At 42.0% G+C, this 23,997-nt stretch overlaps 1 protein-coding gene across 4 annotated transcripts in view; it reads right to left on the bottom strand.

The window, feature by feature from the left end:
* LOC129812759 (low density lipoprotein receptor adapter protein 1-B-like) overlaps positions 1-22,864 on the bottom strand; it is a 57,774-nt gene extending 34,910 nt beyond the window's left edge. Inside the window, exon 1 of one of the 4 annotated variants that reach the window (XM_055864599.1) lies at positions 22,576-22,860. In XM_055864599.1, coding sequence (XP_055720574.1) covers positions 22,576-22,660 — 85 coding nt within the window. In that variant the 5' untranslated portion in view covers positions 22,661-22,860. Of the gene's footprint in view, positions 1-22,575 lie in introns of all 4 variants that reach the window. The other 3 variants (XM_055864598.1, XM_055864601.1, XM_055864600.1) reach the window with 3 other exon arrangements.
* Between the last annotated feature and the right edge of the window lie 1,133 nt (positions 22,865-23,997).

Raw genomic sequence — 23,997 nt, forward strand, 5'->3', positions numbered from 1 at the left:
GGAGCAGGTTTCGTCAAGGATCTCTGTACTTTGCTCCGTTCTTCTTTTCCTCGATCCTGACTAGTCTCCCAGTCCCCGCCACTGAAAACATCCCCACAACATGATGCAGCCACCACCACGCTTCACCGTAGAATCTTGTTTCTCATGGTCTGGGAGTCCATTAGATGCCTTTTGGCAAACTCCAAGAGGGCTGTCATGTGCCTTTCACTGAGGAGTGGCTTCCGTCTGGTTTTCCTTCTGGAAGGTTCACCATCTCCACAGAGAAAGTCTGGAGCACTGCCAGAATGATCATCGGGTTCTTGGTCACCTCCCTGACCAATACACTTCTCCCACAATTGCTCAGTTTGGCCAGGCGGCCAGCTCTAGGAAGAGTCTTGGTGTTTCCAAACTTTTCATTTAAGAATGGAGGCCACTGTGTTCTTGGGGACCTTTAAATGCAGCAGACATTTTTTGGTACCCTTCCCCAGATCTGCGCCTTGACAAAATCCTGTCTCGGAGCTCTACAGACACCGTCAACTGTGGGATCATAGACAGGTGTGTGCCTTTCCAAATCATGTCCAATCAATTGAATTTACCACAGGTGGACTCCAATCACGCTGTAGAACCATCTCAAGGATGATCAATGGAAACAGGATGCACCTGTGCTCAATTTTGAGTCTCATAGCAAAGGGTCTAAATAGCTATGTAAATAAGGCATCTGTTTTGATTGTTAATACATTTGCAAACATTTGAGCACCTGTTTTCGCTTTGTCATTATGGGGTATTGTGTGTAGACGGATGGAGAAAAATCCTCAGCAATTTTGGAATAAGACTTTAACATAACAAAGTGAGGAAAAAGTCAAGGGTCTGAATACATCCCAAATGTAATGACTGTGGAAATGTGCACTGGCTCTCAGCGAATGCAGCGAGAGTAAGACACAGAGCGAGTGAATGACATAAGCATTCAATGATAGAGAATGAAAACGCATATCATGGCTGTGCATTTCCACAGTGTGACAGCCTAGAGGATGGTTATCGTTTCTATTTTGGTGTTCTAGACATGGGCGTTAAGAATCTCAAGACAGAATCTTCACTAGTTGATAGGGGTACGCTGTCCCCCCATAAGAGCATTAAAATAGAAAATAAATAAAAAACAAACCCGCCCCTCTCAGAGATCCACCTACTCTACACCATGTAGGCTATGTGGTGACAAGGCGGATCAGGTTACTATGTCTTTAGCGAGTGTAGCAGAGTGCTAGCTGACGTGGGTTAACCTACTCAATTTACACATGGGCAGAGACAAACATGTCACCTAAAATAGCCTCTCAAGTTCTCCATCATTGCAACAACGCCAAATCAAGTAACTGTAAAGCCACATGGACATGAGTTAAAACAAATAAAAATAATGTTTTAAATCAGTTAGTCAATAATAGTCCGTTAGTTACATTTCCTCATTCCATTGGCAGGCTGGCTGAATGACTTCTGCTAGCTGTACTCTGCTCTGCTGCTCCAGTTTACATACAAACAAACACCTTCAGGTCAATTATTAACAACCCCTGCATCTCCAGCAAGTCAAGCCTGCTGTATCAACAGTTTTGCCTTTGTAGAGCCTGAACAAGCTTCTGACAGTTGAGAGCTCCCTGCACAGTGTCTTGTTGAGCAGAGCTGAATGCTGCCTGGCTGGTTGAAGCTGAATGAATGACCCTGCATAGAGTTACTTTTCCATGCAGTAACTAAGCACTCTGATCCCCAGCAGAATGCAGACCTGTCAAAGAGGCATTGTTTAGACTAGAGCAAGCCCAACGCACTCCAGCAGGTATATTTCACTGGTCACCCCCAAAGCTAATTCCTCCTTTGGCCATCTTTCCTTCCAGTTCTCTGCTGCCAATGACTGGAACTAACTGCAAAAAAAAAAAAAAAAAGAATCACTGAAGCTGGAGACTCATATCTCCCTCACTAACTTTAAGAACCAGCTGTCAGAGCAGCTCACAAATCACTGTACATAGCCAATCTGTAAACAGCCCATCCAACTACTTCATCCCCATACTGTATTTATCTTGCTCCTTTGCACCCCAGTAGCTCTACTTGCACATTCATCTTTTGCACATCCATCACTCCAGTGTTTAATTGCTATATTGTAATTACTTCACCACCATGGCCTATTTTCTGCCTTACCTCCCTTATCTTATCTCATTTGCACACACTGTATATAAACTTTTTCTACAGTATGTTTGTTTATTCCATGTGTAACTGTTGTTGTATGTGTCGAACTGCTTTGCTTTATCTTGGCCAGGTCAGTTGTAAATGAGAACTTGTTCTCAAATAGCCTACCTGGTTAAATAAAGGTAAAATAAATAAAATAAAAACACTTAGCTCTGCCCACCTGTATACCACCTACTCACACCACATAGAAATAAGAGTGGATTTATTTCCAGTTGTCCTCCACTTCTTGCACTCATATACAGTACCAATCAAAAGTTGACACCTATTCATTCAAGGGTTTTTCTTAATTTTTTAAAACTATTTTCTACATTGTAGAATAATAGTGAAGACATCAAAACTATGAAATAACACATATGGAATCGTGTAGTAACCAAGAAAAGTGTTAAACAAATCAAAATATATTTTAGATTCTTCAAAGTAGCCACCCTTTGTCTTGATGACATCTTTGCACACTCTTGGCATTCTCTCAGCCAGCTTCACCTGGAATGCTTTTCCAACAGTCTTCCCACATATGCGGAGCACTTGTTGCCTGCTTTTCCTTCACACTGCGGTCCAATTTATCCCAAACCATCTCAATTGGGTTGAGGTCGGGTGATTGTGGAGGCCAGGTCATCTGATGCAGCACTACATCACTCTCCTTCTTGGTCAAATAGCCTTTACACAGCCTGGAGGTGTGTTGGGTCATTGTCCTGTTGAAAAACAAAATGATAGTGGGACTAAGCGCAAACCAGATGGGATGGCGTATCGCTGCAGAATGCTGTGGTAGCCATGCTGGTTAAGTGTGCCTTGAATTGTAAATAAATAAAATCACAGACAGTGTCACTAGCAATGCATCCCCACCTCCATGCTTCATGGTGGGAACCACACATGCAGATATCTGTTCACCTACTCTCCGTCTCACAAAGACACAGTGGTTTGAACCAAAAATCTCACATTTGGACTCATCAGACCAAAAGGACACATTTCCACCGGTCTAAAATGTCCATTCCTCATGTTTCTTGGCCCAGGCAAGTCTCTCCTTCTTATTGGTGTCCTTTAGTAGTGGCTTCTTTTCAGTAATTCAACCATGAAGGCCTGATTAACCGTCTCCTCTGAACAGCTGATGTTGAGATGTGTCTGTTACTTGAACTTTGTGAAGCATGTATTTGGGCTGCAACTTCGACCCCGGGATGCTGGCCTTCCAAGCAGAGTTGCAAAGAGCCGTATCTCAGACTGGGCAATAAAAAAAAGAAAAGATTAAGATGGGCAAAAGAACACAGACACTGGACAGAGGAACTCTGCCTAGAAGGCCGGTGTCGCCTCTTCACTGTTGATGTTGAGACTGGTGTTTTGCGGTACTATTTAATGAAGCTGCCAGTTGAAGACTTGATGCGTCTGTTTCTCAAACTAGACACTAATGTACAGTACTTGTCCTCTTGCTCAGTTGTGCACCGGGGCCTCCCACTCCTCTTTCTATTCTGGTAAGAGACAGTTTGCACTGTTCCGTGAAGGGAGTAGTACACAGCATTGTACGAGATCTTCAGTTTCTTGGCAATTTCTCACATAGAATAGCCTTCATTTCTCAAAACAAGAATAGACTGACGAGTTTCAGTAGAAAGTCTTTGTTTCTGGCCAATTTAGAGCCTGTAATCGAACCCACAAATGCTGACGTTCCAGATACTCAACTTGTCTAAAGGCCAGTTTTATTGCTTTTTATTTCACCTTTATTTAACCAGGTAAGCTAGTTGAGAACAAGTTCTCATTTACAACTGCGAACTGGCCAAGATAAAGCAAAGCGACACAGAGTAACACATGGAATAAACAAGCGTAGTCAATAACACAATAGAAAAAAAGAAAGTCTGTATACAGTGTGTGCAAACGGCGTGAGGTGGTAAGGCAATAAATAGGCCATAGTAGCGAAGTAATTACAATTTAGCAAATTAACACTGATAGATAAGCAGATGATGATGTGCAAGTAGAAATACTGGTGTGCAAAAAAGCAGAAAAGTAAATAAAATGGGGATGAGGTAGGTAGATTGGGTGGGCTATTTACAGATGGGCTATGTACAGCTTCAGCGATCGGTTAGCTGATGTTTAAAGTTAGTGAGGGAAATATAAGTCTCCAACTTCACCGATTTTTGCAAATCATTCCAGTCATTGGCAGCAGAGAACTGGAAGGAAAGGTGGCCAAAGAAGGTGTTGGCTTTGGGGATGACCAGTGAGATATACCTGCTGGAGCGCGTGCTATGGGTGGGTGTTGTTATCGTGACCAGTGAGCTGAGATAAGGCAGAGCTTTACCTAGCATAGACGAACTGAAGACAGTGGGTCTGGCGACGAATATGTAGCGAGGGCCAGCCGACTAGAGCGTACAGGTCGCAGTGGTGGGTGGTTTAAGGGGCTTTGGTGAGAAAACGGATGGCACTGTGATAGACTGCATCCAGTTTGCTGAGTAGAGTATTGGAAGCTATTCGGTAAATGACATTGCCGAAGTCAAGGATCGGTAGGATAGTCAGTTTTACGAGGGTATGTTTGACAGCGTGAGTAAAGGAAGCTTTGTTGCGAAATAGGCCGATTCTAGATTTAATATTAAATCAGGACAACAGTTTTCAGCTGTGCTAACAATTGCAAAAGCGTTTTCTAGTAATCAAATTAGCCTTTTAAAATTATGAACTTTTATTAGTTAATGCAACATGCCATTGGAACACAGGAGTGTTGGTTGCTGATAATGGGCCTCTGTACACCTATGTAGATATTCCACAAACAAAATCAGCCATTTCCAGCTACAATAGTCATTTACAACATTAACAATGTCTACACTATGACATTCTGATATAAAAATGTACCAAAAAAAAAAAGCTTTTCTTTAAAAAATAAGGACATTTCTAAGTGACCCCAAACTTTAGAACGGTAGTGTACGTAAACTTTGTTTAAACTCCGCTGTCTGTATTCGGTCTCTAAATGTTGTCTCACTAGCAGCAACATATAACCAAGTAAAAATCTGAGTATGTGTAAATGTACTTGGCAAATAAAAAGGTGATTCTGAAACAGGTTTTAAAATGTGAATGCGACCAAAAACTGCTCCCTTCGTAATGGAACGCTTTGTATGGAAAACCAAGTTGAAGCCAACATTCAATGTTTGCTTGCTCATAAAAACCACAACAGGCTGTTGTGCAACACCCTTAAATTGAAACAGCAGGAAACAAACTAAAGCGCCAACATCAACAAAACTGATCAGAAATGAAATCACGGAATAATTATATTGGAGCAGTCAAACGTCTAAATTTGATACCATAACTTACTGACTTTAAGGATGAAAGAGCATAGAGCATAGATTTACAATGTAGACTATTCCATGACTGAATTGTGCGTCACAAATAATCAACCAAGACTGAACTTTTTAAATACCCATTCTGGCCTTAGCATTTACTGGTAGATATAACTTGGAACATCTTTCCTACCGCTCTTTGCTCCAAGCAACAACCAGCTATTTGAGAGTTGCGCCCTCTCTCTGCCCGACATTATCTATAGGCTATATGTGTTCAGCGCGCGTGATAAATAAAATCGACATAAGGAACAAACAGCTTCGGGAATCAATCTGTTTTTTAATCAATTATACACTGAGTGTACAAAACATTAGAAACACCTGCTCTTTCCATGACAGACTGACCAGGTGAAAACTATGAACTCACCTGTTAAATTCACTTCAAATCAGTTTATATGAAGGGGAGAAGAACAGTTAAAGGCTTTTTAAGCCTTAATACAATTTAGACATGTGTGTTTGTGTGTGTCATTCAGAGGGTGAATGGGCAAGACAAAATGTTTAAGTGTCTTTGAACAGGGTATATGGTAGTAGGTTCCAGGAGCACCGGTTTGAGTGTGTCAAGAACTGAAACGCTGCTGGATTTCACACACTCAACAGTTTCGCATGTGTATTTAGAAGGGTCCACCACCCAAAGGACATCCAGCAAACTTGACAACTGTGGGATGCATTGGAGTCAACATGGACCAGCATCCCTGAGGAATACTTTCGACACCTTGTAAAGTCCATGTCCCATCGAATTGAGGCTGTTCTGGTGGCAAAAGAGGGTGCAACTCAATATTAGGAATGTGTTCTAATGTATAGCCTAGATGAAAATAGCATTATTACAACAAAAAAATTCACTGGCCCAAGCGGGAAACTGACGGGGATGATCTACTGGCCCGGAGGGTTTTCAAAACCACCCCTGTATGTCAAGACGACAAACAGACAGGGGCCTTCCCGTTCATTTTTTAGCAATTGCAAATGTTTGAATAAATCATGATTGTGAACCCAAAAAAGTATGTAGCACTGCCAAGTCAAACGGTCGCAAATGCGACGTTTTGGTCACAGTATCAAACCCTGTTAACCTCTTAAATGTAATGGCAAAATGTAGATTTCCACCTAAATAGACATACCCAAAAGTAACTGCTGTTCATGTGTAATTACATAATTCTGACAAGCAAAATCTTCATAGATTTGGAAAGACATCTGGGAGATTGAGGAAATGATCAGAAGATAGGAGTTACATACTTCAGAATACACAAGATCAAGCACACACAAAATAACGTTTTGTTTTGTAAAGTCATCTTTTATTGACAAGCTTTAAGTGAATTATTGATTACTAGAGCTGGAACCACATTCGATGGCTTCCACAACATGTGAACAATATTAGAAACACAAATGGGATTGATAGACCTAACAACTAGAAATGGGCAGATGTTTTAGTAAGTGGTGCCAGGTGGGAACACGGGGCTTTTCCAAGTGTCCCTAAACCTCTCCAAAGTGGCATATTATTAGATACTCCAGTGCTATTACATATTTGCAATCCCAAAATGCTATTTGTTCAGTGTTTTTTCAACCCCTTGAGTGGGGGGGGTCTTGATGGTTTGGAGGTTGCTTTGGGCCCCCAATTCAGCCATTTCCACCACCAGCTGCTCTCGGAAGGCCAACTAGGAGAGAGGGGTTCGACCTTTTGCTTTGGCCATCTGCTTGTGGAGAATGAAAGCATTTACTGTAGCAATGTCCACAAAAAAAAGTCTTATACCACTTCCTGGTCTTGTGGAGGACCTGGTAGTAGGCTATCAGAGCATCAGATAGGTCGACACCCCCCATGCTGGCATGGTAGTAGTTCATAGAAACATTCTTCCTGACCCATTGGCATTTTTACACCTCCTTGAGAAATGGTCGTTAATGAATGCCTTATGCTGTGTGGTGAGCATGGTTACTTCCCTAGTGTCCTTCCATTTCACAAAAAGCAGCTTGTTGGTCCTGATCCAACGTATGGTCCCCCTCTCCCCTGTGTTTGTCATGTCATTTACCTTGGTCTTGGGGAAACCGATTCTGTTAGGACAAATGGTGACAAACTCCTATTTTCTTTTTCAAGGTTTATGAAAAGCATGGGACTAGTATAAAAATTGTCCACAAAGAACTTGTACCCACTGCCAAGTAAGGGGAAGTCCATCAGCTGCATGACAAAGTCATAACTAAGGCCTTCCCAGTGGGTGTGATCGCCTTGCCTTCATAGATGAAAAAGTTCCACGTGTAGGCAGAATCAGCTAGCACAAAGAGCTTGTAGCCCCATTTGGGTCGGCTTATTTTTCATATATTGCTTCAAGCCAATTCGAGCATTTGAGGCAACCATGCGCTAATCTATAGATATATTTTGCGCAGGCTGGAAGTAAGATTTGCATGCCTCCACCATGTCACGATAAAGGAGCTTGACTCATGCAAGACGATCATACCCTGCAGTCCCCGTCTGGTCATTCTCCTGATCCTTTTGTGGGTCACTCATGTGAAAAGTACGATTGATGGCCAAGAATCGGTTTTCACTCATGATGAATGGGGAACTCGAACTGATAGTGGGGACTTGTATCAAGACTAATTGACAACTGGAGCATTTACCAGTCCCAAGTAAATCCCCAAGGAAATGTAGTTGAGCATGTCACCCATGGTGACAGGTTTCCAGGACATCTTCCTTCCCCCTGCTGCTTCTTGTCCCCATACTTGTTGGTATTTCTAATTAGTGTTCCCAGTAAAGAGGTGGTAAAGTAGAAACAGCTATAAGGGAGTGTATGTTTCATCACTAACCAACTGTGGGCCTTCAGGTCGTTTGGGTTTAAACCTAAATTGTTCTGGCTCTTCATCTTCAAGGACCGTACGGCACCTGTTAGGTGTCATCTCCCTCTGTTGCGCCGCTTCCACTGCCTCTTCTCTGTTGAGGCCTAAGTGGAAATGGGTTGGTCACACGGCCCGGAGAACATTGCAAAACATTCCCTGGATTGGACTCAACAAAAAAAGCAAAGAGGAGGATGTCCAACAATGACCTGGCGCAGGTGTCTAGATGCAGAAAGCAACCCAAGACCTGCAATGTTGGAAAACTTTAGCACAGGCCCCTATGTTCCTCCAGGAACCAGGAAAATTAAGTTAGTTAAGCAGTGCACTTCTGTCCTGATGTCAATGTTTTGTTTCTCCAGAATTGCCCTTCATAACTCATTGACTATTGTCTGGGGCCATCTGTGTCCACAAACTATGCCAAATCAGGTGAAAACTATGAACTAACAAATAGCATCCAACTTGAGCAGATTCTGACAAAAATGATCAACATGCTTTCTGAAATTAATGTCAGCCCGTATAAAATAATATTCTGTCAACAGCAGCAGTTACAGGCTTACAGATTTAAATTCTTATTTACAATGGCAGTTGTTCCCCGGTAGACTGTCTTGTTCAGGGGCAGAAAGACAGATTTTTACCTTGTCAGCTCGGGGATTTGATCCAGCAACCTTTCGGTAACTGGCCCAATGCTCTAACCACTATGCTACATGCCACCCCAAAATAGAGTTGCCTGTAATGAGATTTGAACTCTCAACCTTCGGGTTGCTAGACGTTCGTGTTATACACACGACCAACCACCCTACTTTAAAATGGTACAGGAGAAAGTACTAGATTGTTGCATAACACAGAGTAGTTATCAGCGTTTGATTTGGTGTGCTTCCAAAACAATTCCAGCTGACTGGAGGAAGGGATTAACAGATCAGATAAGACTCTAATCGCTGGCCTGTAAGTCCCAACAGTGAGACACGTGCTGTGCGGCACTGATCAAACCCACTGGGAAAGTGAGGAAGAGGGGGGAGGAGGGGAATTGTCCCAGCCGTTAGGGATAAAAACCAGTGGTCAGCTAGGGCCTGTGCTGTTAACATGTGCTCATCGTTGATTATCTAGACTACAATACAGTCACAGAACACATTACAGGGCTGTCCAGGCATGGGTCATCATGAGTAGGGCCAGTGATCTAACCAGAACTACCACTCAAAACAAATAGAATACTTCCTATGGCAATATCAGAACATGAGTGTAGCAAAGTCCTACCCCTTAGCCAAAGCTACCCAACGTCAATAGCAGAGATCGGCTCAGACTGGAAGGAACAGTCTTACCTGAATTTCGTGCACGTCCACCACCACAATGTACATGAGGACAGGTAATATGTGCAGCATCAGCAGGACAACTTTCCTTAATAACCTGCCTGTCTGCCAAAAACCCTTTGAGAGATTCCTCAGATTGCCTTTATGGCCCTGCTGACAGGTTAGACAACAGAAATAGCATAAGGGCTAGACAGTGATGATAGGGCAATCTGGAGAGTTCAGAGGCTCACGTTCAGTAATGATGCATATGTACAACATGGGGATGTGTGAAACTAACTCCTCAGCCTGAAGTGCCCCCACTTGCGCCAGCGAATAGCCAGCCGACTGTTAAGACGCTTCAGGTCAGTCGTGTGTGCTAGCAAGGCAGAGGTCCCGAGTTCACGCCAAGTATGAGTCAAATCGTGAGGAAGTGGTACTTGCTAAGCAAGCAGCGTGACATTCTTTACACATACAGCCCTTCGCACATTATTCTTCGATTGACAGCCCTCAGAACAGAGAAGTAGATAAAGTCCCAGTGCCACAGCTGGGACACCTCATCCAGGAGGCTACATAAATAAACTCGTACTTTAATTGGATTTGAAGGCCTTCAACTTGCTGTAAATAGCCTCAGACGCCATGAACAATGCATTGGCTTTCAGAGCTCCGAAAGCCAAACTGTCTACTGTATAGCCTAACACTTGCTTAACCATACTGGTATCACACACACACAGTCAAAAGTTTGGGCACCTACTCATTCAAGGGTTTTTCTTTATATTGTAGAATAATAGTGAGACATCAATACTATATATTAACACATGGAATCATTTAGTAAACAAAAAAAAGTCTTAAATCAAAATATATTTTATATTTGATATTCTTCAAAGTATCCACCCTTTGCTTTGACAGCTTTGCACACTCTTGGCAGTCACTCATCCAGCTTCATGAGGCAGTGACCTGGAATGCATTTCAATTAACAGCGTTGTTAATTTGAGGAATTTCTTTCCTTTTTAAATGCGTTTGAGCCAATCATTTGTGTTGTGACGTGGTAGGTGTGGTATAGAGAAGATAGATTATAGCCCTATTTGGTAAAAGACCAAGTCCATATTGTGGCAAGAACAGCTCAAATAAGCAAAGAGAAACGAAGGTCAGTCAATCTCGAAAATTAATAAAGTTTTAACGTTTCTTCAAGTGCAGTCGCAAAAACCATCAAGCGCTATGATGAAACTGGCTCTCATGAGGACCGCCACAGGAAAGGAAGACCCAGAGTTACCTCTGCTGCAGAGGATAAGTTCATTAGAGTTACCAGCCTCAGAAATTGTAGCCCAATTAAATGCTTCACAGAGTTCAAATAACGACAATGTCAACAACTGTTCAGAGGAGACTGTGTGAATCAGGCCTTCATGGTCAAATTGCTGCAAAGAAACAACTACTAAAGGACACCAATAAGAAGAGTAGACTTGCTTGGGCCAAGAAACACAAGCAATGGACATTAGACCGTTGGGCATTTGTCCTTTGGTCTGATGAGTCCAAATTTGAGATTTTTGGTTCCAACCGCTGTGTCTTTGTGACGCAGAGTAGGTGAATAAATGATCTCCACATGTGTGGATCCCACCGTGAAACATGGAGGTGGTGTAATGGTGCTTTGCTGGTGACACTGTCAGTGATGTATTTTGAATTCAAGGCACACTTAACCAGCATGGCTACCACAGCTTTCTGCAGCGAAACGCCATCCCATCTAGTTTGCTCTTAGTGGGACTATCATTTGTTTTTTAACAGGACAACGTCCCAACACAACCTCCAGGCTGTGTAAAGGCTATTTGACCAAGGAGGAGAGTGATGTAGTGCTGCATCAGATGACCTGGCCTCCACAATCACCCGACCTCAACCCAATTGAGATGGTTTTGGATGAGTTGGACCGCAGAATGAAGGAAAAGCAGGCAACAAGTGCTCAGCATGTGGGAACTGCTTCAAGACTGTTGGAAAAGCATTGCAGGTGAAGCTGGTTGAGAGAATGCCAAGAGTGTGCAAAGATGTAATCAAAGCAAAGGGTGGCTACATTGAAGAATCTAAAATATATTTTGATTCGTTTAACACTTTTCTGGTTACTACATGATTCCATATGTGTCATTTCATAGTTTTGATGTCGTCACTATTATTCTACAATGTAGAAAATAGTAAAAATAAATTAAACCCTTGAATAAGTAGGTGTCCAAACTTTGACTGGTACTATATATATATATATATATATATATATATATATATATATATATATATATATATATATATATATATATATATATATATATCAAATGTTGTGTTGTTGTCACCTTTTGGTTACTGGCCCAATGCTAACCGCTAGGCTACCTGCTCTTCAAAGACAACAAAACAGAAAATGATTTAACAAAAACAGACTCAACCCTGTGAGGGATAAGCCAAATCTGAAAAAAAAAAAAAAACAGTGACACAGCATGATCATGCAGTCCCATCCACAAACACAGTACGTGTGGCTCCCTAAGCAAGCAGACTCCAGCGATAGTGTAACAGGGCTATAAAATCACTGGGGACTTTACAACTCCATAATGGAATCCTGCTGGAAACAATCTCCATTTCAACCTGGCAGTGCTTTTTGAATGACTGTTCAGGGGACACAATTCAACTGCACTGGCCAGAGGTAGATGAGAAAAAAATAAGAAAAAAAAAACTGGCCAGGGCAGAGCAGAGGAAACTACAGCTCTAGTACACTACATCAAATTAGTGGATTTGGCCATTTCAGCCACATCCATTGCTGACAGGTGTATATTTTTTTAATGTTTTAAAATCGAGCAAACAGCCATGCAATCTCCATAGACAAACATTGGCAGTAGAATGGCCTTACTGAAGAGCTCAGTAACTTTCAACCTGGCACCGTCATAGAATGACGCCTTTCCAACAAGTCAGTTCATCAAATTTCTGCCCTGCTAGAGCTGCCCCGGGAAACTGTAAGTGCTGTTATTGTGAAGTGAAAACGTCTAGGAGCAACAATGGCTCAACCTTGAAGTGATAGGACACACAAGCTCACAGAAGGAGTCCGCCGAGTGCTGAAGTGTGTAAAAATCGTCTGTTCTCAGTTGCAACACTCACTACCGAGGTACAAACTGCCTCTGGAAGCAACGTCAGCACAAGAACTGTTCGTCTGGAGCTTCATGAAATGGGTTTCCATGGCCAAGCAGCCGCACATAAGCCTAAAATCACCAGGCGCTATGCCAAGCATTGGCTGGAGTGGAGTAAAACTCACCGCGATTGAACTCTGGAGCAGTGGAAACTTCATGCTTCACCATGTGGCAGTCCAATGTACAAATCTGGGTTTGGCGGAAGCCAGGAGAATGCCACCTGTCCCAATGCCTAGTGCCAACTGTAAAGTTTGGTAAGGAGGAATAATGGTCTGGGGCTGTTTTTCCATGGTTCGGGCTAGGCACCCTGGGTTCCAGTGAAAGTAAATCTTAATGCTACAGTACACCATGACATTCTAGACGATTCTGTGCTTCCAACTTTGTGGCAACAGTTGGGGAAACCCTTTCCTGTTACAGCATGACAATGCCCCCGTGCATAAAACGAGGTTCATACAGAAATGGTTAGTCGAGATCAGTGTTGAAGTACTTGCACAGAGCACTGATCTCAACCTCATTGAACACCCATGGGATGAATTGGAACGCCAACTGCGAGCCACGCCTAATAACCCAACATCAGCGCCCGAGCTCACTAATGATTTTGTGACGGAATGGAAGCAAGTCCCCGCAGCAATGTTCCAACATCTAGTGAAAAGCCTTCCGGAAGAGTGGATGGAGGCTGTTATAGCAGCAAAAGGGGAGGACCAACTTCATATTAATGCCCATGATTTTGGAATGAGATGTCCGTCAAACTTTTGGCCATGTAGTGTATTTTATGTCCGTTTTAAAAGACAGTCCCTGTGCCAGTAGTAGGGCACCAAAAGTAGAGCCTACAGACTTTTACTTCTCTATTGTTATATGGCTCTCCCCATGATGTCACCTATAAATATTCTGGTCACACAGGCCACACTCTTCAACATAACACCATGATCATGATGTTTCAGCAACCACCAGAAAAAAAACTCTACCATGGTAAATGAACTAACTGAGCCATAAAGAGCCAATGGTTTTTGCGCTTCACCTTGACCTCAGGTTACATTCACTTGGGGATTTCCCCAGGCCTCCATCTGTGCATGTCCTGGATCAACTGGTCAAGCTTCTAAGTCCAGTATTTCCAATGTAGGAATGGCTCCAGGGAGGTAGCAGATACCGGTCCTAGGCCAGCACTTAGGCAATGTGTCCGAAGCGCAGACAAACGTAAAATATAGAATTGTAAAGAAAGTATTAAGAAAAGAAACCAAATGTATTGGCCTGAAGAGATGGTAATTGTTGATGTGAGATATAATTTGACAAACGAAAGCAATTCAGACACATGGTGAGCTGTGCAGTGTAAGCCTTTGTCAGCAGCACTTTCAAAATCACACGAGCTGTTTGAAGCCAGCGGGAAATGACATGGGTGTCACATTTTATTCTATGCTGAAGTCAGGCAGGGGATGGAAAACAGAAGACACAACTGACTTGTGGTTTTAGAGGATGTTAGCTTGACTGCGCAATCTATGACGAAATGTGCTATTATAATAATAAAATACATTCTCCAGAATTGTTACAGGGATTGGAATTGTTTTTAGACCACATTTGTATTCCTTGCGACTATGAATGCCTTGAATTATGCTCAATGTGGTTAATGCTTTTTGTGACATTGTATAATTGCTGCAGATTTGAGAGGTCTCCCTTGAAAACAACACTTGATCTCAAATGGGATCAATAAATTATGAACAAATAAAGGCAAAGTTACCAAAAGGACAGAATGTGGGGGGGAATGCTCTTTGCATGGATGCCAAAAGAAAACGAGGCATGCATCTACAAGGGCAAGACCAAAGCATGAGCGCCAAGAGTTGTCAGAATGTTTTCGTTAGAATCCCACATATCTAGCATACATCATGTAGGGGTAGAGGACACTAACATCTAATCCAGGTGTGTTTGGACTGGTAGGTACTTTGCATGGACTCCAGACATCTCAATAACAACGCCCTGAATACTTCTGTTTCGTGGTCTCAGCATTGAAAGCAGCATGCATCACTTTCACAACGAAACAGACTGTCTTGCAGCAGTGGTTCTGTTTCCTGTCACGACAAGCTGAAACAAGTTGTTTTCTATCAACAGCTGACGGCAGCTACCTGTGTACTCTGATCTAGCCATGCTGTATTGAAATAACCACATGGAAACAAGAGGCAGTTATAATGAGTGGTTCAGTGTTATGGCCATAAGCACTACCTGACCTTGCTGTGAAGAGAGTGTGTGGGTGAGAGGAAATGCAGGTCTAAACCAGAGGCCATCACAGGCCAGGACCCACATGACACGTGTGTTGAGAGGTCAACAGAAAATATGAAGATGCAACGTTGCCATATATCTGTAACCATGGGTATTATCATCTTCCACAAGTCATCCCTGCCAGGAGAGATCGGGGACTGGGACCAGGCCTCTAGAAAGCCTCGTTATTCCCCCAGAGAAAGTAGACCAAAACAAAGAATTGATGGCTCAGCATGGCACATGTGGCATCATGCTGCAAAGTCTGCCAACGACGCAATGGTCTAGGAAGGAAGGCGAGACGAGGGGGGCGGTCCCTCTGTGAAACCAAGGCTATGCCTCTTCTTTGACAAGCCATACTACAGTAGTGTGATCATGTGCACCCGCCCGGGTGACTGCGCATCGCCAACATTGCATTGCTGTCTGTATGACAACCCACTGAAGCCAGAGATCAAAGCCATTGTGAGAATCCTGCAGCTTTGCTCAACGCTGGGAGCATTACTTACATGTTGACCCGTAATTGACATTCATTGTGTACAAAAACAATATAATAGTGCATTCGGAAAATATTTAGACCACTTGACTTTTCTACATTTTGTTATGTTACAGCCTTATTCGAAAATGTATTAAATTGTTTTCTCCTACCCTAATCAATCTACACCCCAAAATGACAAAGCAAAAACAGGTAAAATACATTGGCAAAAGTATTATAAATAAAAATTACATTAGCACATTTACATAAGTATTCAGACCCTTTACTCAGTACTTTGTTAAGCTCAGGTTGGATGGGGAGCGTTGCTGCACAGCTATTTTCAGGTCTCTCCAGAAATGTTTGATCGGGTTCAAGTCTGGGCTCTGGCTGATCCACTCAAGGACATTCAGAGGCTTGTCCCGAAGCCACTCCTGCATTGTCTGGGCTGTGTGCTTAGGGTCGTTGTCCAGTTGGAAGGTGAACCTTCACCCGTCTGAGGTCCTGAGCAGGTTATCACAGATCTCTCTCTGTACTTTGCTCTGTTCATCTTTCCCCTCGATCCTGACTGGTCCCCCAGTCCTTGCCGCTGAAAAACATGCCTACAGTGAAGCATGGTTGTGGCGATGGTTTTCAGAGGCAGGGACTGGGAGACTAGTTAGGATTGAGGGAAAAGTGACCAAGTTTCCTCCAGATGTGACCCTTGGCATTCAGGCCAAAGAGTTCAATCTTGGTTTCATCAGACCAGAGAATGTCATTTCTCATGGTTAAAGTCCTTTAGGTGCCTTTTGGCAACCTCCAAGTGGGCTGTCATGTGCCTTTTACTGAGGAGTGGCTTCCGTCTGGCCACTCTACCATAAAGGCCTGATTGGTGGAGTGCTGCAGAGATGGGGGAACCTTCCAGAAGGTCAACCATCTCCACAGAGGAACTCTGGAGCTCTGTCAAAGTGACCATCTGGTTCTTGGTCATCTTCCTGACCAAGGCCCTTCTCCCCCGATTGCTCAGTTTGGGCGGGCGGCCAGCTCTAGGAAGAGTCTTGGTGGTTCCAAACTTCTTCCATTTAAGAATGACGGAGGCCACTGTATTCCTGGAAACCTTTAATGCTGCAGAAATTTGTTGATACCCTTCCCCCAGATCTGTGCCTTGACACAATTCTGTCTCGGAGCTCTATTGACAATTCCTTCAACCTCATGGCTTGGTTTCTGCTTTGACATGCACTGTCAACTGTGGGACCTTATATAGATAGGTGGGCTTCTTTCCAAATCATGTCCAATCAATTGAATTTACCACAGGTGGCCTCCAATCAAGTTGTAGAAACATCAAGGACGACCAATGGAAACAGGATGCACCTGAGCTCCATTTTGAGTGTCAATGCAAAGAGTCTGAAGACTTATGTAAATAAGGTCTGCTTTTTTATTTTATTTGTAAAAATGTCTAAAAACCAGCTTTTACTTTGTCATTATGGTGTATTGTATGTAGATTGAGGGAAAAAAGCAATTGATTCAATTTTAGAATAATGCTGTAATGTTACAAAATGTGTTAAGAGTCAAGGGGTCTGAATACTTTCCGAATGCACTGTGTGTGTGTGTGTGTGTGTGTGTGTATATATATATATATATTTTTTTTTTGTACACAGAAGTAGGGATGCACAATATTCCAGTGAAGATATCGGAATCGGACGATATTAGCTAAAAATGCCAACATCGGTATCGGCCCAAAATCTAGTTTAACGCTGACGTGCACACCCGATATCAAAGCTGACGTGCACACCTATATAACGTAAGTACATGACGTAATGATGCCATGTAAAATGTTGAGCTACACGTGCAACACAGCATTCCTAACCTAGCCCACAATGTCTGCTGTGTGGATCGAGCAATCAACAAGTCGAGCAGTCATTTGAAAGAGTACGAAAATTTCAGTGAGACAAATCAAAAGGCAAAATCCATTAACGCCAAGATAATGGCATTCATTGCCCTTGACAGTCAACTGTTCTCTGTCGTGGGTGATGTTGGCTTTCGCCGACTGGTAGAGCACCGGTACACACTACCAAGTGCACTATCTTTCCAGATGTTGCCCACAGTAAAAGTGTAACTGCCATTAGCTGCACGACTGACATTTGGACAAGCGATATCAGCCCCATGAGCATGCTGAGTCTGACAGCACAGTGGGTCAACAAGGATTTCGTACTGAGGAAAGTCGTATTTCACGCTCATGAATGTGCTGGTTGTCATACCGCTGCTGCCATTTCAATGGCATGTGAGAACATGTTTGAAACATGAACACACTAACTAGCTCCATTCAAACAACTGACTCGAGAAATTAGCTCATCAACTGCACCTGCAGCAGACGTGATACCCTCTGTCATGGCATTGAAAATCCCGCTCAACAAAACTGCCGACACAGGCTGGGAACAAGCGATTCGGTGGCATTCTGTCTTTACTGTGTCACCACCATGCTCGATGCAATGTACAAGGACCGCTACTTCGATGCAGACAAGAAATAGGGTTTACGTGAAATGTTACATACAGAGCTGGACAAGTTGGAAACTGACATAGTGACAGTGCGCACGAGGAAGAGAGGCCACGGACAGCAGAGCTGAAACTTCACTGCTTGACATGCATGATAAAATCCTGGTTGAGAATGAAACGACTGAACAAATGAATGAAACAGCAAGTCAGTGAAAGAAAAAAGGTTTTGATTATTGTTTTACTGGTAATGGGGACATACGTAAATGCCAACAGAATAACTTTTTGGTCAGTGTTTGTTTGTGTGTGTGTAACATTTAACTAGGCAAGCCCGTTAAGAACAAATTATTTACAATGACGGCCCACCCCGGCCAATTGTGCACAGCCCTATGGAACTCCCAAACACGGCCAGATGTGATACAGCCTGGATTCGAAAAAGGGACTGTAGTGACGCCTCTTGCACTAAGATGCAGTGCCTTAGACCGCTGTGTCCATGCGTGTTAACTATTTAACTGTACTAGAATAATTAAAAGGCCGCTAAAATGTTAAATATCGGTATAGTTTTTTTTGGGCAAGGAATATTTTGGATATTGGTATCAGCCAAAAATGTAATATCGGTGCATCACTACTCAGAAGGCTTAAAGTCTTGATCTGACAGTTCTAATCACGCCTGCCTCTTTTGAATGAATGGAATCATGAACAGTGATTTGTTTGTTATGTTCGCCTACGTCCCCCGGATTCACCTTTTTACTTCGCCCTCTCGCAGCACAGGCCGATGGCATAGCCATAACCTTACGTAAAATGAACTACCCCAGCTTGGAGGCAGCTCAAGTAGGCAACTAGACGCTGCGGACAGTATGTTTGCGAGATGCCGGACAAAAGGCAATTTTAAAACCGCCCCGCGGCTCCTGCCGTGTCTACAGACATCCCCCAAACAAAAAAAACAGACTCTCGGAGGTTGAGTTCACAACAGGCAAATAGTGGCTATTAGATATGTCAGTCAGGTGGCTAGCTGTTGGCAGATAATTATATAGCAGTAACATTTAAGGCTCTTGCTAGTATTATTTAGCCAGCTAGAAAGATGAAATACAAAGCTAAAGTTAAAACAGTCTACCTCAACAGGAGCAAATCAAAAGGCTACTAAGTTCTCATAACAACTTTGCTTTAAAGAGAGTAGGCTACTAAGAGACAGGGATGTGGTTGGTCGCTCAGTGGTGAGGCTGCAATGCATGCAAGAAGAAGCAGAGGAGTTGGAGAGAGAAAGGAAGCAAGCAAAGAGATTAGTACAGTGCAGGCCTTTGGGGGGGTATCTGTACTTTACATTTTATACAACATTCCTAAAAACAATATACTTTTACTCCATACATTTTCCCTGACACCCATAAGTACTTGTTACATTTTGAATGCTTAGCAGGAAAATGGTCCAATTCACACACTTATCAAGACATCACTGGTCATCCCTACTGCCTCTGATCTGGCGGACTCACTAAACACACATGTTTCGTTTGTAAATTATGCCTGAGTGTTGGAGTGTGCCCCTGGCTATCCGTAAATACATTTGTTTTATATAAACAAGATAATGGTGCTGTCTGGTTAGGTTAATATAAGGAATTTTAAATGATTTACACTTTTGATACTCAAGTATATTTAAAACCCAAATACTTTTACTCTAGTAGTATTCTACTGGGTGACATTTACTTGAGTCATTTTCTATTAAAAAGGTATGTTTACTTTTACTAAAGTATGACAATTGGGTACTTTTCCCACCACTGGTACAGTGCAACGCCCACCCGTAGCACGCGCTTCAGCAGGTATATCTCTGGTCACCCCCAAAACCAATTCTTCCTTTGGCCGCCTCTCCTTCCAGTTCTCTGCTGCCAATGACTGGAACGAACTACAAAAATCTCTGAAACTGGAAACACTTATCTCCCTCACTAGCTTTAAGCACCAGCTGTCAGAGCAGCTCATAGATTACTGCAACTGTACATAGCCCATCTATAATTTAGCCCAAACAACTACCTCTTTACCTACTGTATTTATTTATTTTGCTCCTTTGCACCCCATTATTTCTATCTCTACTTTGCACCTTCATTCACTGCAAACCAACCATTCCAGTGTTATTTTTTACTTGCTATATTGTATTTACTTCGCCACCATGGCCTTTTTATATTTTTATTTATATATATATATTTTGTTTGCCTTCACCTCCCTTATCTCACCTCACTTGCTCATATTGTATATAGACTTATTTTTCACTGTATTATTGACTGTATGTTTTTTTTACTCCATGTGTAACTATGTGTTGTTGTATGTGTCGAACTGCTTTGCTTTATCTTGGCCAGGTCGCAATTGTAAATGAGAACGTGTTCTCAATTTGCCTACCTGGTTAAATAAAGGTGAAATAAATAAATAAAAATAAAAGTGGTTCCCAAACTTCGGTAGTCCCTAGTTACCACAGCCACAAAGTTATGACTAAAACCTACCCATTTCTACAATGTATCTTCTTAAAATCTGATTTTAAACATTAACCATACTGCTAACATTAAATTATGACCAAAAAGCAAATGTTTGTTTATATGAATTTTTACAATAGGTTATAGCCCATTTTGACTTTGTGACTTTGGGGGTTGTCACTAGTTACCACACTTTGGGTCAGGCCCCATCTGGGGCCTCCTGAGAGAATCTGTACAAATTGTATCAAACAAGTTAGGAACTACAAAAATATGATATGTTTCAATATGAACATCTCCACATCTTAAAACGCAAACAATACAGTTTTAGAAAAGTCATGTTTTAATTTATATTAGTGGTTGTCTTATCACGATCACCTACTGGCTCTTAGTTTACCACTACATCACTGATAAAACAGAATAGTAAGTAATATTCTAATAATTCATGTGAATGTCATAATCTGATCGATCATCTATGTGCTCTATTGATGCCGTTTTTTTTGTGGAGCTTGATTAGTAATGCTGAGGAATACAAATATGAATGCTATGTCATTTGAGAAAAGAGATATGTAAAGAGTTGTTCATTTTAGGCAATTCATCATTACAAACTGACTGAACAGTCACGGATGCTACTTGTCAGTGTGAATAATTTGTTATATTTCCCCCCCTTCAGGGCAATATCATTACAATTGTATAGCTAATAGGCTGTGTATTTGTAGAGCGACTGATGTGAACGAACCTACATCAGCCAATGTGACAATGGCTGGGCTGGAGTCATTTTTGCTGTTCTCTAATAGCATTAAAAAGTATTTCAACTGTATTGAAATGCAGTAAATTAATCCCACCCCTTACGGACCTCACTAAAACCCTGGTTAGAGCCCTGATGAAGAGACTTGGAAAATGAAGATGATTTGTCTAATAAAATAAGTAATTATTTCAGACAATTTACCAAGTGTTGATCCTATGTGTTTAAAAGGTGTCACTTTGGTTGGTGTGTTTTTAGGCTACATAATGTTACCCACAACTGAAACTAAATCGAGCCCCCTTTAAGACCCCCACCACCACTGCTTCACACATTTTTTTAGCACATAGCAACAGCGTGTTGCCAGGTTTGTTTTGAGTCACTTTCGCGGTCGGTGCACTTCTAGCTCTCATACCTTTCAAGCCCTAAACTTTCTCGATTTCCAAAATCTAAGTGAATGTAGCAGGTATGCACCAGCGCGATAACAGGTACCCCCTGCTGATTCCAAGAGTATTCAATGATCGAGACCAGTCTAAAATAGCAGAACTATGCATGCTAGTTCCACTCCACGGTGACGTGGCGGAATAGACGTTCTTCACGTCTGTGAAAAAAATACTTAACTAGTTTGTTACCTACCATTATTTAAACCGAAAGAAAAGCAACTCAAAATGAATACAGTTACATGCACACAACAATAGGATTGTGGATTGACAGATTCATATAATAATTCGATTAAAACGTCCAATACATTGTTGTTCCGAACTCACTTCACTCGCGCTAAATAGGGATGCTCGCTCGGTTGTTGCAAGCACATGCGCAGATCAAATACACCGCTGGAACGTCGATTGAGGTGTCCAAGTAATATTTGAAAGATTGTTCAGAAAACCAGGTGTTTTAACCAGCGTATGTTTACTTCAATTTTGAAGATTAAGATACGCAGAGTAAGGTGTTTACATGACTATTACATAATCTGCCATCATCAGTTGAATATCAAATTACTAGTGTTTCGAAGTCAGATATTGAGCTTGTTAGTTAGTTACTACCAAACAGTATCGTAACACCGGTACACAAAGTTGGCATGCATGGCCATTTTGGCAACGCATTTGACGGTCTGTCAGGTTCTTGACAAGCCAACACGGGAGACGCTCCCTGACAAAAATTGTCACGTTTAAACACACTTCCTAACAAATTATCAATTGGCAGTCATGGAAAACGGAAATGCATAACATACATTCAGTCGTCTGTTAGCTACGATTCCCACGATCAAGTAGGTAACGTACTTAACTTTACAGAGGGGGGATACAGGAAACGGAGTAACGTTAGTATATAACATTAGCTAGGTGGATCCTAGGTTATTAGCATTAGTAGTAGCTACATAGAAAAGACTAGTCATCAGCCATTTTCGCTAACCTTTTATCCACTTGTTAGCTAGTCAACTCGCTTCCAATACTTACTTTTATGTCTGCCTACACCCCATGACTGTTTAGCGAGACTGGGGCTCCGAATTATTGCCCTTCCAGCCGACTTCAAAGCGTCCATACCGTAATCCAAAATTGGGGCAAAGAGCCCAACAAGCTTCGGTTCTTGTCTCTCGAAGCACTTGGCCCTGTTTGTCACACACGCTCCCAAACTTTTCCAGCTGTTTTTTGTCTTCTACTTCAGAGACAGCCCAGAATAAATGGATTATGATGTTCATCCCCACTCTGGGCGGTGTTATATGTAAATTAACCGGATAATGTATATGACGTGTATTTGTGGTATCGCACGAGCGAGGTCGCTGCCCTCGTGGCTTGCACAGACGAAGCCTTAACAGTGAATAAAATGTATACATCTGAAATAATATTCATAGTTATTCTTTTAAACCGGATAGTTTGTCAAAATATCAACAAATTATGTTCCGTGGAACAGAATTTAGGGGGAAATATATAAATGTATGTGTTTTCATGGGTTAATATAATTTGCATTAACGAAGTGTGGTTAAATAATGAGGTTATGGGCATGATAAATATGTAGACTAGATTAATTAATTCCCAGTCGCCTTATATTATTTTGTTATCAATTATATTTATTTATTAAAGACTGAATTGACATGACTCCTGTCATGGAGAAAGATCATAGATGGGCTACAATATTTGTCATCAAGAGATGATGTGCACTGCACACAGGTGACGGCTTTCATCTCAAGTTACACATTCATTTGATACATATTTCAAATCTTTAGATTTTCTCTCAAGTTAGACATTTATTTAATATATATTTCTACCATATATTCTGCCCAAGCTCCACAGCTGCTGGTGAAAAAAACAGTCAAACCAGTTCCTCAGGACAGTGTCAGTGGGCCTCTGCTCCATCACCATAGACCCCAGCTCACCTCAGCTGGTCCCTCCAGACTACTCTGTCCCTCCCTGGCATGCTCTGGGTGACATGTTCACCAGTCTGGAGGCAGAGCTATGTAGATAGGACTCATGGGTGTCACATTCACTCATACATCTCCCTCCCAGGCCATAACAAAAGCTCTTTCTTCTTCCCTAGATTCATGAAGGAAAGGTGACTGTTTTTCATCAATATACATATTTAAATGTTGGTTGTAGTTAAATCTGAGTAATGAAACTGTGATTCCCACACATGAGTATATGATGACTGTTTCCATTTTTCTAATATCTTTCATCAACCAACATCCATAATGGAAAACATCCTTAGGTTGTACCTCAGCACAAGGTGAACTTTCCACATTGGATTTCCTTGAGTTTAAATCAACAGTCATTGTCTATTCACATTGTGCACTCAGGGGTTTGGAATGTAAAAAATCTGGCACTTCCAGATTTCTAGGGGAGATGACAGGCCACAGATATAGTAAGAGTACTACAATGTATTGT

The sequence above is a fragment of the Salvelinus fontinalis genome, chromosome 16 (genome assembly GCF_029448725.1).
Source record: "Salvelinus fontinalis isolate EN_2023a chromosome 16, ASM2944872v1, whole genome shotgun sequence".
NCBI classification, from domain to species: domain Eukaryota; kingdom Metazoa; phylum Chordata; class Actinopteri; order Salmoniformes; family Salmonidae; genus Salvelinus; species Salvelinus fontinalis.